Consider the following 19,646-nt stretch of genomic DNA (forward strand, 5'->3'; position numbering starts at 1 on the left):
ACATGTGCGGTGGCTGGGCATTAAAGCACACTTTTTTTTCCTCTACACATATGCATTATGTGGTCGCCAAACGGTTAAGACTTAGCCTTGTACATGACACATCCAATAGCAGTAAACACAGCCAAACGATTATTCAGAACGAGTATTTACTGCTGAGTATTGTGTTTGATATGGAGTGCTTGTTAAAGTTCTAGCCCTGAATAGATTATGAACCTCTATGACCAGCCATTGGCCTGTATATGTTGTTTTATCCAGCAGAGCTCATTAATGATTGAGCACTATGATCGATATAGTGAACACAAAAAAGACTAAGCCACCCCTCCTCCCCCTCCCCTGCCCCACTATGGGCACCATTAATTATTTAACAGCTGAAGTTTCAGAAAGGAGACCTTGTTATCTGTTACTGTTCCCCATTAAACCAATCCAAACTGTGACATCAATCAGCGAAAATTGCTAATGACAGCCAGAAAACACTTAAAGTGTGCTTAAAGCGAACCTGTCGCCAAACTGCGCCATTCCAACCGACCATATGAGGAAAAAATATGTAATCCGAGGCTACGGTTAGTGAAAACCACATGTCAAAATGACCAGTAGGTCCAGAGATATGGCCAGCTGAACTTAGTTGTAAGAGTTGCCATTTTTTGAGAGTAGCCCCACCCCTTCTTCCGCTCTATGGATCCTCCAATGTGATAGGCGGCTTGGGGGGAGGCGGGGCTGAAGTCAACTTTTCCATACAACTTCATACGGCTATATCTTTGGATCTACATGTTATTTTGATACGCGGTTTTCGCTGAAAGCAAACTCTCCGTTTGTGTTTTCTCATTGCATGCTTGGTTTGGTCTCAAGTTTACACCCTTTTACTGTCACCAAAGTGAGGCAGAATCCCAAGAACAAAAAGGTATACAGCTCAGGCAAACAATCCAGATCAATCGACAACAGGTGCAGGCTCTGGCTCGCCACCACACACGATGCGATAGGAAGAAGGGTCAACCGCACACAAGCGGATAGATGAATATATGACAGGCCTCCAACAAGTCCCGTATTCATGTCCTGGTGTTTTGTGTGTCCTATGGATCAATAAATACTATATTCATCTATCCTCCGGTGTGCGGCTGACCCTTCTTCCTGTTGCACCAAAGTGAGGCATACGTCAATGACGGAGGAGGTTGTCAAACCAACTGTCAGCTTTCCAAGTGACTAGTTACATAGTTATCTTGGCTGAAAAAAAAGACAAAAGTCCATCCAGTTCAACCATAAAAAAAACCCCAAAAGTTATATTCCGACACCCAAAGTTGATCCAGAAGAAGGAAAAAAAACCCAGCAAAGCATGATCCAATTTCCTCCTGCAGAGAAAAAAAATTCCTTCCTGATCCCCCGAGAGGCAATCGGATATTCCCTGGATCAAGTTTACCTATAAATGTTATATCCAGTTATATTCTGTGTATCCAAGAAAGAATCCAGGACTTTCCTACAGCAATCCACTGAGCTGGCCACAACCAACTCTTCAGGGAGTCTATTCCACATTTTCACAGCTCTTACTATGAAGAAACCGTTCCGTGTTTGGAGATTACATTTCTTTACCTCCAGACGTAAGGAGCGCCCCCTTGTCCTCTGTGATGACCTCAGGGTGAATAACTCTACACCGAGTTCACTATGAACCTCCGGTGTATTATACATGGAGATCATATCCCCCCTTATGTATTATACATGGAGATCCTATCCCCCCCTTATGTATTATACATGGAGATCATATCCCCCCTTATGTATTATACATGGAGATCATATCCCCCCTTATGTATTATACATGGAGATCATATCCCCCCCTTATGTATTATACATGGAGATCATATCCCCCCTTATGTATTATACATGGAGATCATATCCCCCCCTTATGTATTATACATGGAGATCATATCCCCCCTTATGTATTATACATGGAGATCATATCCCCCTTATGTATTATACATGGAGATCATATCCCCCTTATGTATTATACATGGAGATCATATCCCCCTTATGTATTATACATGGAGATCATATCCCCCCTTATGTATTATACATGGAGATCATATTCCCCTTATGTATTATACATGGAGATCATATCCCCTCCTTATGTATTATACATGGAGATCATATCCCCCCTTATGTATTATACATGGAGATCATATCCCCCCTTATGTATTATACATGGTGATCATATCCCCCTTATGTATTATACATGGAGATCATATCCCCCTTATGTATTATACATGGAGATCATATCCCCCCTTATGTATTATACATGGAGATCATATCCCCCCCTTATGTATTATACATGGAGATCATATCCCCCCTTATGTATTATACATGGAGATCATATCCCCCTTATGTATTCTACATGGAGATCATATCCCCCCTTATGTGTTATACATGGAGATCCTATCCCCCCTTATGTACTATACATGGAGATCATATCCCCCCTTATGTATTATACATGGAGATCATATCCCCCCTTATGTATTATACATGGTGATCATATCCCCCTTATGTATTATACATGGAGATCATATCCCCCTTATGTATTATACATGGAGATCATATCCCCCCTTATGTATTATACATGGAGATCATATCCCCCTTATGTATTATACATGGAGATCATATCCCCCTTATGTATTATACATGGAGATCATATCCCCCCTTATGTATTATACATGGAGATCATATCCCCCTTATGTATTATACATGGAGATCATATCCCCCCTTATGTATTATACATGGAGATCATATCCCCCCTTATGTATTATACATGGAGATCATATCCCCCCTTATGTATTATACATGGAGATTCTATCCCCCCCTTATGTATTATACATGGAGATTCTATCCCCCCCTTATGTATTATACATGGAGATCATATCCCCCTTATGTATTATACATGGAGATCATATCCCCCCCTTATGTATTATACATGGAGATCATATCCCCCCCTTATGTATTATACATGGAGATCATATCCCCCCTTATGTATTATACATGGTGATCATATCCCCCCTTATGTATTATACATGGAGATCATATCCCCCCTTATGTATTATACATGGTGATCATATCCCCCCTTATGTATTATACATGGAGATCATATCCCCCCCTTATGTATTATACATGGAGATCATATCCCCCTTATGTATTATACATGGAGATCATATCCCCCCTTATGTATTATACAAGGAGATCATATCCCCCCTTATGTATTATACATGGTGATCATATCCCCCCCCCTTATGTATTATACATGGTGATCATATCCTCCCTTATGTATTATACATGGAGATCATATCCCCCCTTATGTATTATACATGGAGATCATATCCCCCCCTTATGTATTATACATGGAGATCATATCCCCCCTTAATCTCCTCTTCTCAGTAGAGAATACATTCAGTTCCTCTAATCTTTCCTCATAGCTGAGCTCCTCCATGCCTCTTATCAGTTTGGTTGCCCTTCTCTGTACTTTCTCCAGTTCCCCAATGTTCTTTTTGTGAATTGGAGCCCAAAACTGAACTGCATATTCCAGATGAGGTCTTACTAATGATTTTTACTCAGGGGGAAAGTATCTCTCTATCTCTCTGGAGTCTATACCTCTTTTAATATAAGAGAGGATTACCCACAAAACCTCTAACGCGTTTCAGGGTGTAATCACTCTTTATCAGGGTATAAGTGATACTAAATCTTCAGGTTTTTTTTAATGAAATAACAAAACATGTCAAACTTCCCTACTCTGTGCCGTAGTTTTGCACACAGCTGCCCCGATCCGCTTCTTTTTGGGTCCCCCGCCAGGGCTCTGGCTACTTCCCCTCGAGCAGTCCCCCTCCCCCCCCAGTGAAAGCTGCTTACCCTGGGGGTACTGCTATGTGCTCACTCCCGAGCCGCTGCTCTATGCATCTATAAAACACATGGAGCCGCAGCTTGGTCTTGCCTCCCCCCACACTCTCTCCTCATTAGCTCACTGGCTGTGATTGACAGCAGTAGGAGCCAATGAGGAGGGAGTCCCCTACAACCAAGGCTATTGTGAACATCACAGGATCAGAGGGGGCTCAGCTATGGATCGGGGGGCGGGGGTTGTTGTACACAGGTTTTTTTTTCACCTTCATGCATAGAAGGTAAAAAAGACTTTTGAGCCTTTACAACCACTTGAAAATCTTTTAAATGCCATATTTGGTTACTGACTCTCTGATCTATTTGGATAAAACAAGAAAGGTCCGCTCTCGAGTCTATGTCAAGTTTTGATGAGCTCCTAACCCCTAATAAAGTGGGCTGTCCCCTGAAACGCGTCAGCTGATATATGTGTGAGCCATTGAAGTGCTTAGGACTCATTTACCATTCGGTGCGCCTTCTTTCTGGTGTGTCCAAAAGTACACCGGGACCTCATCATTTATTTCAGGTACTTATACAGCGCCGTCAATTTATGCAGCACTTTACATATATATTGTACATTCACATCAGTCCCCGCCCCCGAGGAGCGTACAATCTAAGGCCCCTAACTTACATTCTTACGTACATATACCAGGGCCAATTTAGACAGGAGCCAATTCACCTACCAGCATGTCATTACCTTTCAACCACTTAAACTCTGGAATGGCCAAGCCATTTTTTTTGTTTTTTAACACGGCGATAATTTAACCACTTGCCGTCCGGCTTCTGTATATAAACGGCTGGATGGTGGCAGTGCAGGGGCGGGTTGCTGTTTATTAACGGCACCCACCATTTTGGATTGTGTGCGCTCCCTAGGAGCGCGCGGCACCACGATCTGGTGCCCGCTGTGTCCGGAGGAACACCGATCATTGCGAGGTCCCGATCATGTGATCACTGATTGGTCAATCAGTGATCACATGAACAGTAGTAAGCAAGATGTCACTTCTGACATCATTGCTTACTACTTGTGAAATCTGTGAATGATCACAGAAATCACATGGTACAAGGCTATTCACAACAGCCTTGTACCATGTGACAAGCTGTAACCAATCACAGCTCTCACAGTATTTCTCAATGGCTGCAGGAATGCAGCCAGAGAGGAGAAATTATTGCTTTTACAGCCTTTATAGGTGTAAAAGCAATCAGTGTAAAAACAAACAAAAAAAAATCTTCATCACCCCCCACAAGTAGTACAGTGTCACCATGTGACATTGTACTGCTAGGGTGACAGTATGTAAAAAAAAATAAATAAATAATATAAAAAAATTAAATGTAAAAAAATTAAAAAAAAAAAAAAAGATAATTTTTGGTTACAAACTAATTTGGGTTATTTTTTTTTTACTAAAAAGACAACTGAATACATTTTGGCCAAGATTTATGAAGAAAGATTATTTATTTGCAAACTTTTATAAGAAAAACACTTTATTCAACATTTTTGGACTTTTTCATTTAAATAGCAAAAAAAAAAAAAAAAAAATCCCAGTGGTGAATAAATACCACCAAAATAAAGTTTTATCTGTCTCAAAAAATGCTAAAAAAATTCATACGGGTACAGTGTTGCATGACCGCGCAATTATCATTCAAAGTGTGATAGCGCTGAAAGCTGAAAATTGGACTGGAAGGGGGGGAAAGTGTCTGGACTGGAAGGGGGTGAAAGTGTCCGGACTGGAAGGGGGTGAAAGTGTCCGGACTGGAAGGGGGTGAAAGTGTCCGGACTGGAAGGGGGTGAAAGTGTCCGGACTGGAAGGGGGTGAAAGTGTCCGGACATAAAGTGGTTAACTGGCAGTCGCGCGGTCATGCAACACTGTGCTTGATTATTCTGCCTTTATTGCTCTATATTAAAAAGGTATTGCAGTCAACATTCCTTGTTAGTGTTCTTTTGGACTCACCGGAACAGGGGCGGACTGACAACTCATGGGGCCCCCGGGCAATAGGGGATCATGGGGCCCCTGTGTCCTTGCCCAAACTCAAAAAAGCCTATGAAAAAGGTACCAGGGGCATCTCATGGGGCCCCCTACTGACCCCAGGCCCTCGGGCGGTGCCCGAGTTTCCAAATGGTCAGTCCGCCCCTGCACCGGAGTATAGAAAAGAAACTACATGGCATAGTTTGCAGTACCACCCAGAAACCCAGTGAGAAGCCTGCTGAATATAGCAGTAATGGATGATATCAAATATAAAGTGAATGTAAAATGAACAGACAATTGTTTTCTGCATGTCATCAAACACTGGGATTGATTTTAGTTGGAGTTCCCCTGCAACGTGCGGGAAATTGCGTCATGAACGGGACAATTTAGACCCATCTACAAGAAAACAATTAGGCTAATGAGCCCAATTACCTCGTTAGGCTGTTTCCAAACATGTTTCAGCCACTGACAAGGCCCCTGCATTGTTCCCCGCCTCAGATCTGAACTTTGGCAAGTTCAAAGAAACGCCGTCCGGGACCCCAAAGTTTCTCAGGGGAAGATGGAAATTAATGAGGTCAGGAGGAGAGGGGAGGTCAGGCTTCAACGCCAAAATAGAGATCGGTTTGGTCAGAGCGAATGGTTGGGGGTCAGAATTTGTACCACCTACGGAGGAAGAGGGGGACTTAGGTTCTTTCGTGAAGCAGGACAAGCAGCAAATGTAGCAACATGGATTATTTTCGAGGTAGTGCGCTTTGCACACAGGACTTTGTACCTTCCACCGATGCCTAAATCCAACACAATTTTATTATTTTTTAAAATTTCAGATAGACTTGGGAAGAGTAAAGATGGTACAAAAACGTTTGGAGACTAGTTTTGTAAAACAGAGGCTGTATGCACAGTCACAGGGAGCAACAACTTCATAAGTCAGTGTGCCAAAAGACATCGTTCTGTATACATTGGGAGCTGTGCAACTGGTGCTATTCTGACCACGTGCTTTACCACGTCTGCTATTTAGTCATGGACAGCAAGGTAGAACAAAGTGCAAACGTGAAAGTCTGAGTGAAACTGGGAAAAAAAAAAATTGCTGAATCTCTGCAATGTTCTCAAAATGGCGACCTTTGAGTTGGATCTTCATCTTTGGGAAGACAGAATTTTCATGGCTTGAGCTCCTTGAAGGTCTTCCTGATTTCTCATTGTCTTCCAGTGATGTTCCTCCGCTCTTGAAGCGTGCGTGCCACTCAAAACACCTCGAACGACTAATTGCAGCATCGCCGTAAACTTGCCGAATGATGTCAAACGGCTCTGTGGATTTGCCCAGTTTCACGCATAACTTCACATTTGCTCTTTTGTTCTAACTTGCTGTCCATGATGAAATAGCAGACATGGTAACATACGTAATCAGAATAGCACCAGTTGCACAGCTCCCAATGTGCAAAGGACAATGTCTTTTGGCACACTGATTTATGAAGGTCGGTGCTCCATGTGACTGTGTGTGCAGTTTTGTGCTGCCATCTGCTAGCATGCTACAAAAATTGTTTTAAAACTTTGATACCTCCTCGTATGTCTGTATATTTTTAAGTCCCTCCTTAAAGTGTATATAAAGTCAAAAAGTCTTTTTTTCCAGTTTTGGATAGAATAAAAAAGTATTAGTACCCCTTGTCATGTTTTAATTTCTGTCCGTGATTCAGCTGGTTAGATTCACCCTCTATATGTCATGTTAACCATTACAAGGAAATTATTTCACTACATTTGCCAATAAAGATACATTATATTGCCAAAAGTATTGGTCGGCCGGCCTATCCACACACATGACCTTTAATGGCCCCCCAGTCTTCGTCCGTAGGGTTCAATATTGAGTTGGCCCCACCCTTTCCATGCACATGACCTTTAATGGCCCCCCAGTCTTAGTCCGTAGGCCCCGCCCTTTGCAGCTATAACAGCTTCACCTCTTCTGGGAAGGCCGTCCACAAGGTTTAGGAGGGTGTCCTTGGGAAGGTTGGACCATTCTTCCAGAAGCACATTTGTCAGGTCAGGCACTGATGTCGGGGGAGGAGGCCTGGCTCGTAGTCTCTGCTCTAATTCATCCCAAAGGTGTTCTATGGGGTTGAGGTCAGGACTCTGTGCAGGACAGTCAAGTTCCTCCACCCCAAACTGGCTCCTCCATGTCTTTATGGACCTTGCTTTGTGCACTGGTGTGCAGTCATTTTGGAACAGGAAGGGGCCATCCCCAAACTCCTCCCACAAAGTTGGGAGCATGAAATTGTCCAAAATGTCTTGGTATGCTGACGCCTTAAGAGTTCCCTTCACTGGAACTAGGGGGCCAAGCCCAACCTCTGAAAAACAACCCCACACCATAATCCCCCCTCCACCAAACTTTACACTTGACATAATGCAGTCAGGCAAGTACCGTTCTCCTGGCAACCGCCAAACCCAGACACGTCCATCGGATTGCCAGACAGAGAAGCGTGATTGGTCACTCCAGAGAACATGTCTCTATGCTCTAAAGTCCAGTGGCGGCATGCTTTACGCCACGGCATCTGACGCTTTGCATTGCACTTGGTGATGGAAGGCTTGGATGCAGCTGCTCGGCCATGGAAACCCATTCCATGAAGCTCTCTACGCACTGTTGTTGGGCTCATCTGAAGGCCACACCCAGTTTGGAGGTCTTTAGCTATTGACTCTGCAGACAGTTGGCGACTTCTGCGCACTGTGCGCTTCAGCATGCGCTGACCCCGCCCTGTCATATGACGTGGCCTACCACTTGGTGGCTGAGTGGCTGTTGTTCCCAGTGGCTTCCACTTTGTTATAATCCCACTAACAGTTGAGCGTGGAATATTTAGTAGCCAGGAAATGTCACGGATGGACTTATTGCCCAGGTGACCACCTATCACGGGACCACGCTTGGAGTCACTGAGCTCCTGAGAGCGACCCATTCTTTCACCAATGTTTGTAGAAGCAGTCTGCATGCCTAGGGGCTTGATTGTATACACCTGTGTCCATGGAGGGGATTGGAACACCTGAATCACATGATTTGGAGGGCGGGGCCAATACTTTTGGCAATATAGTGTGTGTGTGTATATATACACACGCACACACACAGTACCTTGAAAAAGTATTCATATAGGTTACAACCAAAAACAAATGTATTTTATTGGGATTTATGTGATAGACTAACACAAAGTGGCACATATTTGTGAAGTGGAAGGAAAATGAGAAATGGTTTTCAACATTTTTTACAAATATCTGAAAAGTGTGGGGTGTTGTATTCAGCCCCTTTACTCTGATAACCCTAACTAAAATCTTGTGGAACCAATTGCCTTCAGAAGTCACCTAATTAGTAAATAGTCCCTCTATGTGTGTCATGTGATCTCATTATAAATACATCTGTTCTGTGAAGCCCTCAGAGGTTTGTTTGAGAACATTAGTGAACAAACAGCATCATGAAGGCCAAGGAACACACCAGACAGGTCAGGGATAAAGTTGTGGCGAAGTTTAAAGCAGGGTTAGGTTATAAAAAAAAATATCCCAATCTGACAGAGCTTGAGCGATTCTGCAGAGAAGAATGGACAGAAATGTCCCTCTCTAGATGTGCAAAGCTGGGAGAGACGTCCCCAAAAAGACTTACAGCTGGAATTGCAGCCAAAGGGGGTCCTACAAAGTATTGACTCGGGGGGGCTGAATACAAATGCCGCCACACTTTTCACAGATCTATTTGTAAACCATGCTGAAAACCATTTCTCATTTTCCTTCCACTTCACAATTATGGGGCACTTTGTGTTGGTCTAATCACATCAGATCCCAATAAAATACATTGACGTTTTTGGTTGTAACATGACAAAATGTGGAAAATTTCAAGGGGTATGAATACTTTTTCAAGGCTGTGTGTGTGTGTGTGTGTGTGTGTGTGTGTGTGTGTGTGTGTGTGTGTGTGTGTGTGTGTGTGTGTGTGTGTGTGTGTGTGTGTGTGTGTGTGTGTGTGTGTGTGTGTGTGTGTGTGTGTGTGTGTGTGTGTGTGTGTATACACATATACATATACACACACACACACATATATATATACACACACACACACACGTGTGTCTCGGTTAACGTAATTTTCGGTTTACGAATGAGAATCCATTGAAAATATATATATTATTATTATACAGTATTTATAAAGCGCCGATAGTTCGCTCAGCGCTGTACATTACAAAGGGAGACAGAACATGTGACAGAACAATACCAATACAATGCAAAACATGAGGGGATCGAGGGCCCTGCTCTTTCGAGCTTACAATCTAGGAGGGGGAGGGGATGGTGGCACAGGAGGAGATAGCTGTGGGGGATGGAGTGGTAGGAAGAGTGGAGAAGGTTGGCAAGTTAGCAGGGGGTGGGGCTTCCCTGAAGAGGTGGGTTTTCCGGGTGCGCCTAAAGGAGTAAAAAATACATTTTTTACGAATTTTTTTTGCAATATGAAGTGTATGTCGGTGCCGATTTATAAATGCAATTGCAAGCTTTATTTTTTTTCTTCACTATAGCTCACAGAATTAGCTGTCACTTTCACTTGAGCTAAAAGAATCTTTCTTTCTTTTATCTCTGGAAAGAAACTAAAAGGAAACATTGTTTCTTTTAGCTGGGGGGAAAGTGACAGCTGATTCTCTGAGCTATAGTGAAGGAAAAAAAAAAGCCGGTAATTATATTTAAAAACTGACCTATAGTCACAGCAATTTTTTTTTTTACCTTTTTTTTTTACCCCTGGAACGGATTAATTGGTTTTTAATGCATTCCTATGGGAAACCGCGTTTCGGTTTACGAATTTTTCACAATACGAAACGTCCCAGGAACACATTAAATTTGTAAACTAAGGTACACCTGTGTGTGTGTGTATATATATATATATATATATTTTTTTTTTTTTTTTTCCATATACACACACCAATCAGCCACAACTTTATGACCACTGAAAAAAAAATGCAAGGAGTGTGGCTATCAGTATTGTCTCTGACAATTCACAAGCCTGAATTTGTCAATGAGCACTTGGACACACCTAGACCCGCCCACTGCTTCTGGATGGACAGCACTGCCTGTGATGCTGAACCCCTCCTACTGTGATCTGCAGTACCTGGGAGGTAGAGCGTGTGAGACACAAATGTAGGGGACTTTGGCTTGATCTGGGTATCCCTGCGGGAACAAATTGGATCGTGCTTTGCTGGGATTTTTTGCCTTCCTCTGGATCAACTGTGGGTGAAGGATTATAACTTTTTTTTTTTTTAATGGTTGAACTGGATGGACTTTTGTCTTTTTTCAGCCAGACTAAATATGTAACTATTTAAGTCCAAAATAAACAGCTGCATTCCTCATTTTAGGACAGTGGGCGGAGCCATGCAAATCATTTCATCCCAAACGGCACATTCATGGCATTGACAACCTCTAATATTACAGAGCCATCTGCAGCTGTTCCATGGTCAGTGTGAGGAATGGCAACCATGCCAGTTCCACCACAGAGAAGGGAATAAATGTCACTCTATGTCCAGGAGATACTTTCCAACATGTTGTAAAAGTCGCTGCGTGCAACACGAGTATTTTCAGCTCAGATTCACTTTTTGTTTCAAAGTTAACCCATTGTTGCCTGGTCATTATAAACAGCACTCTGTGCAATGCTGCTTGCTACAACTAGTGTGTACAGCTAGTCAGAAAAAGTATAAAAAAAGTAAAAGTTTGGCATTTTCATGATTCACGCAATTTACCACAAAAGAGCGCAAATTACCGCAAGGACTCATCTGTCTGCCCATAGAAACTTAGAACACAAGTCAATAAAAGTAGACATAAGGGTGCTAGCACACGGTACTGATGTATGTGTAATAGTGCAAGGATGGGTCATATAGTAAATGCGCGTATTCGTGGTCATCTCCTGTACTATGTCCGCAGTCTCCGGTCATCTCCCGTACTGTGTCCGCAGTCTCTGGTCATCTCCTGTACTGTGTCCGCAGTCTCCGGTCATCTCCTGTACTGTGTCCGCAGTCTCTGGTCATCTCCTGTACTGTGTCTGCAGTCTCTGGTCATCTCCTGTACTGTGTCTGCAGTCTCTGGTCATCTCCCGTACTGTGTCCGCAGTCTCTGGTCATCTCCCGTACTGTGTCCGCAGTCTCTGGTCATCTCCCGTACTGTGTCCGCAGTCTCTGGTCATCTCCCGTACTGTGTCCGCAGTCTCTGGTCATCTCCCGTACTGTGTCCGCAGTCTCTGGCCATCTCCCGTACTGTGTCCGCCATCTCTGGTCATCTCCCGTACTGTGTCCGCCGTCTCTGGTCATCTCCCGTACTGTGTCCGCAGTCTCTGGTCATCTCCCGTACTGTGTCCGCAGTCTCTGGTCATCTCCCGTACTGTGTCCGCAGTCTCTGGTCATCTCCCGTACTGTGTCCGCAGTCTCTGGTCATCTCCCGTACTGTGTCCGCAGTCTCTGGTCATCTCCCGTACTGTGTCCGCAGTCTCTGGTCATCTCCCGTACTGTGTCCGCAGTCTCTGGTCATCTCCCGTACTATGTCCGCAGTCTCTGGTCATCTCCCGTACTATGTCCGCAGTCTCTGGTCATCTCCCGTACTGTGTCCGCAGTCTCTGGTCATCTCCCGTACTGTGTCTGCAGTCTCTGGTCATCTCCCGTACTGTGTTTGCAGTCTCTGGTCATCTCCCGTACTATGTCCGCAGTCTCTGGTCATCTCCCGTACTGTGTTTGCAGTCTCTGGTCATCTCCCGTACTGTGCTTGCAGTCTCTGGTCATCTCCCGTACTGTGCTTGCAGTCTCTGGTCATCTCCCGTACTGTGTTTGCAGTCTCTGGTCATCTCCCGTACTGTGTTTGCAGTCTCTGGTCATCTCCCGTACTATGTCCGCAGTCTCTGGTCATCTCCCGTACTATGTCTGCAGTCTCTGGTCATCTCCCGTACTGTGTTTGCAGTCTCTGGTCATCTCCCGTACTGTGTTTGCAGTCTCTGGTCATCTCCTGTACTGTGTCCGCAGTCTCTGGTCATCTCCCGTACTGTGTTTGCAGTCTCTGGTCATCTCCCGTACTATGTCCGCAGTCTCTGGTCATCTTCCGTACTATGTCCGCAGTCTCTGGTCACCTCCCGTACTGTGTCCGCAGTCTCTGGTCATCTCCCGTACTATGTCCGCAGTCTCTGGTCATCTCCTATACTATGTCCGCAGTCTCTGGTCATCTCCCGTACTATGTCCGCAGTCTCTGGTCATCTCCCGTACTATGTCCGCAGTCTCTGGTCATCTCCCGTACTATGTCCGCAGTCTCTGGTCATCTCCTGTACTATGTCCGCAGTCTCTGGTCATCTCCTGTACTGTGTCCGCAGTCTCTGGTCATCTCCTGTACTGTGTCCGCAGTCCACTGGTTCAGAATATTTTTTTTCTTGTGTCCCTCTAAAACCCAGGCGCGTCTTATGGAGTGAAAAATATGGCAACTTGATACTAAAAGTAACCATTGCTTGCATTAGAGTAAAAAACGTTTTTAAAGTTCCCTGTGTAAAGGAGAGAACAGATCAGCACTGTGCATGGCTGCATCTCTTCTCCCCTCGCTTCCTCTTCACACAGGGACTCGAACAGCAGCAGGAGCCCTTGGTTCATGCTGCTGTCAATTAAGTGCAGTCAAGAAAAGTGTGGGGGGGGGGGGCAAGTCTGCTGTGTGTGCGTCTATGTAGACACACAGGTTGGCAGCGAGCATGCAGCGTTTGTCCCGATAGCAAAACAGCTTGCTATGGGGACACACAAAGAAGAAGAGGAGCCAGGATCACCAGTGGGGTACCGGAGAAGAAGAGGATCGGGGCTGCTCTGTGCAATACCACTGCACAGAGCAGGTGATATAACATGTTTGTTATTTATTTATTTATTTTTAATCCATCCTTTAGTAACACTTTAAGGCCGGGGTTAGATGTGTATCTAAAGTCAACACTCCTCTGAAAAATGATTTGTGCTTGAATCACTTTTCAGAAGTGTTGGACAGCTGGCGAGGAAGCGATGTGATGCCCGTTTTAACCCCATTTTTCTCCATACCAATGCATTCGCTTGAGTGGGTCACACTCAGTTCAATCGTAATGCGTGGGATAGTTTTCGATAGTTACTCGCTTCTCGGCCTTTTGGCTAAGATCAAGTGTAGTATCTGTTCTTATCAGTGTCCAGTGGGGGTGCTCCCGGCCATTCTAGCTTTGCGGGGATGGCGGTTGTATAGTACCCCTGCTGGTATGATGGGGGTCTGGACGGCTAGTACCGGGGGGACAGAAACCGGGATGCCCACACGTAGCTGGGACCTGGGAGTAATTCCCCCGAGGAGACCGGGAGGACCCAGTACTTCCTGATTTGGACGGATCTACCTTGTCTGGCCAGGGGTCGGGAAGGCAGAAAGTCCGCAAACCAGTGCCCCCTGAGTAGACGCCCTCAGGGGTGCCACTAGTAACACCTGGGTGTGGGACCCCACAGTGTGAAGATGGCACGAGGTCACTGCGTTTTCACTCTTTTTGCACAAGCGCCCTTAGGACCAGGCCTTTTGGCTAGGACCAGGGCAATTTTTGCTACAGGCCTCAGGGCCTGGTCTGTGCACTATTTGGTGTTTTGCACTTGCACATTTTTTGTGAACACTTACGGGTTTTTTCGTTATAGTTGCACGTTTGCGGACTTAAAAAAAAACAAAAAAAAAACTGCCCCTTCACTGTGCCAATCACCCTCCCTGCCCAAATCTGATTCACCCAGCTGCCTGGGCCCCCCCTTGTGGTCTGGACCCCGTACAGGACGACTGGTGGTACCCCCTTATCCACAGCCATGGAGATTGCTGTGGCCTTCAAATGACCATCAGCAGGAGATCCTACACATCTGCAAACATGAAACCATTTAAAAAATACAGTGTACCGATCAAGACAAATTTGAAAAAATACATGAAATAGGGTAAAAATTAAATGAATGACTCAAAATATGTCCACATGTAAAATTTTATGGAGTTTCCTTTTCATGAAATGTAATTATTGACTCACAATCAATTTTGCTGTTTAAGGGTCATTCCAGCCAAAATGGATACTTAAGTAAAAACGTCTTCCCCTACGGATCAGAACATCATCTCTCAGCAGTTTATAAGGAGGACTATAAATACCTTGGTGACGGCACAGCACGCCTTCCAGATGTCGCTGGACGATTGCTCATAGTGGTCAGGTTGAGGCTCCCAAATTTCCAGAGGCTCTTCTGCCTGGTCAACCACCGTCCCAGCCTGGTTCACCAAAGCCGCACGCACGCTTGCGGTTCCCACATCGACACCAACATAGAACAAAGCCTCTTCCTCTTTCATCTTCTGCATTCTGACTCTGAATAGTAATATAAAAAGAACAATTTATGAATAAAAATAATTTGATATTTATTTTTGTGTGGTTATTGGGCACCGATGTACCCCAGCTAGTCATACTAATATAGTATACAGCAGTGGTTCCTAACCATCAGGCCATGGTTCACTGCTGGGCTGCTGCCTCCCCTCTACCAGGCCAGCGGTAGATCCTTTAACTTCCCATAGTACCTCCTAGCTTCCATCATGCCCCCAAACCTCTCATAGTGGTCCACAATCCCCCAGGCCCACTGAGAACCCTCAGCTTTCAGAATGCCCTCCAACCTCCCACAGTACTGCTTAGCCTCCGACAGTGCCCAAACCTCCCATAGCAACCCACCGTGCCCCCCAGGCCCCCTCAGCCTCCACAGTGCCCCCAACCTCCCACAGTGCCACCCAGCCTCCCATCGTGCCCACAACCTCCCATATTGGCCCCAGTGTCTCCAGGCCACCTGAGAGTCCTCATCTTCCACAGTGCCCCCCAAGTCTTCTATTGCGCCTCCTAGCATCCCATAGTGGCCCACAATGCCCCCAGGGCTCCTGAAGGTCCTCACCTTCCACAGTGCCCCCCAAGTCTCCCATTGTGCCTTCTAACCTCCCATAGTGGCCCACAATGCCCTCAGGCCTCCTGAAGGTTCTCAGCTTCCACAGTGCCCCTGAGTCTCCCATTGTGCCCCCAACCTCCCATACTGGCCCAGTGCCTCCAGGCCTCCTGAAGGTCCTCAGCTTCCACAGTGCCCCCGAGTCCCCCATTGTGCCTCCTAACCTTCCATAGTGGCCTACACTTCCCCCATGCCTCCTGAGGGAGCGTGTTGAAACTCTGCAGAGAGACCACTGCTTCTCTGCAGCAAGGGAGAAGCTTTTTTACTCAGGCCATGGCTACTTCCAAAAGAATATTAACTGTAAGATTTTGCACGCCTCTTGTTTTGATGCTCCTAGAATGTATTTAGCCGATTTAAACTGAAAATTCAGTCAGTCTTTAAGAAGGTTTAGGATGGATAAAGCCACCAGTATAGTACCATCAGGTCATTGAATGGAGTCTGCAGAACTGCAAGGTGTGGAAGGTGTAGCCATCCTTTCCATGCAGCCATATACCACAACATATGATTTTTTTTTTTTTGGCATGTAGTACAATTCCTATATACATCGGGGGAGATTTACTAGAACTGGAGAGTGCGAAATCTGGTGCACCTGTGCATGGGAGCCAATCAGCTTCTACCTTCAGCTTGTTCAGTTAAACTTTGACAATAAGACCTGGAAGCTGATTGGTTTCTATGCAGAGTTGCACCAGATTTTGCACCCTCCAGTTTTAGTAAATCAAACCCAGTATCTGTTCCAACTGTATATTTGCTGCTTGGCTGGATGGTATATCTATACAGATTAGTCCGAAGCTTGAAGGGCGGGGGGTTTGGGATTCAATGCATTTATCACGCATAGCATGCACTTGGGATCTGGCCCGCATACAACGTCTGCTTCCATTTTTTTCCCATCTCCAGATATCAAGCAATAAGAGCAATTTATAAAAAAAATCAATTTGGAAATGTACTCTTCTCTTCTCTTGTCTGCCTTTGATTGAAAGCCGGGAGGGGCAGGGGCCAGCCTTAGACTCCACAACAAGCCCCGCTGACCTCCATTCCCCAAGACTCTCCATATAATGAATCTTAATTAAGATTGGCCTGTCAGCCTTCGCCAAATGCTGCAACTCTTAAAAAGCTCCAACAGAATACACTACCAGGGAGAATAAATCATCGCCCGCCTTCTCGTTCCTGTGCATGTTAAGTGCATTCTGGGCCACAAAGGTTGTTTAAAGGACAAGCGGCGCAGGAACACGATCTCGTCTGCATGCAAAACAGCGTCTGATACCGCCAGGAGACGGTCAATACATACGCTTTATCTGTCCGAATCGTTATTTTTTTTTATCACTCCCATCTGCCCTTGCAAATGGTTATAGACTACGAGCCTCTTTGACTCCTAGGGCTTTTTATTTGGCCTCCGGTTCCTTCAAAAAGATGCCCTGTGAAGGTGTAGACTAATGAAAATTTAGAAAATAAGCCTTAGGAGATTAACCGAACAGGTATGGTGAGAAGGGACTACAGCAGCCTTTCTTAAAGTTCTACCCTAGAGCACGGGTATCAAACTGGCGGCACTCCAGCTGTTGCCAAAATACAAGTCCCATAAGGCATTGCAAGATTGACAGTTACAAACATGACTCCCAAAGACAGAGGCATGATGGGACTTGTAGTTTCAACACAGCTGGAGGGCCACCAGTTTGACATTCCTGCCATTAAGGAACCCTTGAAATAATTTTCAGGTCTCGGGGAATCCCTTCGAAAACCAATTCTTCCAGAGTCACCACCTTACAGACATATAAAAAGATCATTGGTGTCATGCCGCTGAAGTTACCAAGTGGAGTTGGCCCTGGAGCCATGTATGTACCATCAAATGGGAAGTCAATAAGCCACAGTTCAAGGAACCCCTAACAACCTCTGGAGGAACCCTAGTTGAGAATGGCTGGACTACAAGAAGCAAAAAGCTCTCCAATCCAAAACTGCATACAGCTATTTCAGGTTTTTTGGTCATCATCTGTGCAGTATATGGAAACCACGGCTTCTGAGGAGTAAGGCTTGGGACCCAACGATGCAGACTTGCAGTTTCAACACAGCTGGAGGGCCGCCAGTTTGACACCCCTGCCCTAGAGGAACTCTTGAAATCATTTTCAGGTCTCTGGGAATATCTGCGAAAACCAATTCGTCCAGAGTCAGCAGGAAGAATGCCCACCTTACAGACATATAAAAAGATCATTGGTGTCATGCCGCTGAAGTTACCAAGTGGAGTTGGCCCTGGAGCTATGTATGTACCATCAAATGGGAAGTCAATCAGCCACAGTTCAAGGAAGCCCTAACAAACTCTGGAGGAACCCTAGTTGAGAATGGCTGGACTACAAGAAGCAAAAAGCTCTCCAATGTCAAACTGCATACAACTATTTCAGGTTTTTTGGCCATCATCTGTGCAGTATATGGAAACCACGGCTTCTGCGGAGTAAGGCTTGGGACCCAACGATGCAGACTAACTGGTGAGAAGAGACTAATCCATTTAAAAAGCCCTCTAACTGAATCAATATATAGTAGAGTGGAGTCTTGTTAGAACAGAAGGTATTCACATATCTCATTCCATCGCATATCTCAAATATAAGAGGATTTATCCTCATTTCAGGACAATAGTTCCAAACTACATGCAGCTGTTTCTGGGTTTTTTGGCCATCATAAGTGCAGTGTGTACAGTACAAACCAAGGCTTCTATGGAGTAGGGTCTGTGAAGGTGTAGACTAATGAAAATTTAGAAAATAAGCCTTAGGAGATTAACCGTACAGGTATGGTGAGAAGGGACTACAGCAGCCTTTCTTAACATTATACCCATAGCACGGGTATCAAACTGGAGGCCCTCCAGCTGTTGCCAAACTACAATTCCCACGAAAACCAATTCTTCCAGAGTCAGCAGGAAGAATGCCCACCTTACAGACATATAAAAAGATCATTGGTGTCATGCCGTTGAAGTTACCAGGTGGAGTTGGTCCTGGAGCTATGTATGTACCATCAAATGGGAAGTCAATCAGCCACAGTTCAAGGAACCCCTAACAAACTCTGGAGGAACCCTAGTTGAGAATGGCTGGACTACAAGAAGCAAAAAGCTCTCTAATCCCAAACTGCATACAGCTATTTCAGGTTTTTTGGCCATCATCTGTGCAGTATATGGAAACCACGGCTTCTGAGGAGTAAGGCTTGGGACCCAACGATGCAGACTAACTGGTGAGAAGAGACTAATCCATTTAAAAAGCCCTCTAACTGAATCAATATGTAGTAGAATGGAGTCTTGTTAGAACAGAAGGTATTCACATATCTCATTCCATCGCATATCCCAAATATAAGAGGATTTATCCTCATTTCAGGACAATAGTTCCAAACTACATGCAGCTGTTTCTGGGTTTTTTGGCCATCATCAGTGCAGTGTGTACAGTACAAACCAAGGCTTCTATGGAGTAGGGCCTGGGACCCAATGACATCATGACCATACAGATAGACTGCTGTAATCCCTTCTCACCATTTCTCAAAGTGTTTACCCTAGAGCAGGGGTCGGCAACCGGCGGCTCCGGGGCCGCATGTTATTATTATTATTATACAGTATTTATAAAGCGCCAATAGTTCGCTCAGCGCTGTACATTACAAAGGGGACAGAACATGTGACAGAACAACAATAATACAATGCAAAACATGAGGGGATTGAGGGCCCTGCTCTTTCGAGCTTACAATCTAGGAGGGAGGGGATGGTGGCACAGGAGGAGATAGCTGTGGGGGATGGAGCGGTAGGAAGAGTGGAGGAGGTCGGCAGGTTAGCAGGGGGGGGGTAGGCTTCCCTGAAGAGATGGGTTTTCAGGGTGCGCTTAAAGGAGAG

General features: G+C 45.1%; 1 protein-coding gene and 1 pseudogene across 6 annotated transcripts in view; one reads left to right on the forward strand and one right to left on the reverse strand.

The window, feature by feature from the left end:
• The window catches only part of FGGY (FGGY carbohydrate kinase domain containing), a 401,559-nt gene that overhangs the window by 353,538 nt on the left and 28,375 nt on the right, over window positions 1-19,646 (reverse strand). For all 6 annotated transcript variants that reach the window (XM_089659582.1, XM_089659583.1, XM_089659587.1 and 3 more), the window contains exon 2: window positions 14,976-15,183. In XM_089659582.1, coding sequence (XP_089515708.1) covers window positions 14,976-15,183 — 208 coding nt within the window. The remainder of the gene's footprint in view (window positions 1-14,975; window positions 15,184-19,646) is intronic.
• Window positions 13,956-14,098, forward strand: LOC149439006 (U2 spliceosomal RNA; annotated as a pseudogene).

This window comes from Staurois parvus, unplaced genomic scaffold (genome assembly GCF_062004578.1).
Source record: "Staurois parvus isolate SC_StPar_1 unplaced genomic scaffold, SC_StPar_1.0 ptg001167l, whole genome shotgun sequence".
In the NCBI taxonomy this organism is placed as follows: Eukaryota; Metazoa; Chordata; class Amphibia; order Anura; family Ranidae; genus Staurois; species Staurois parvus.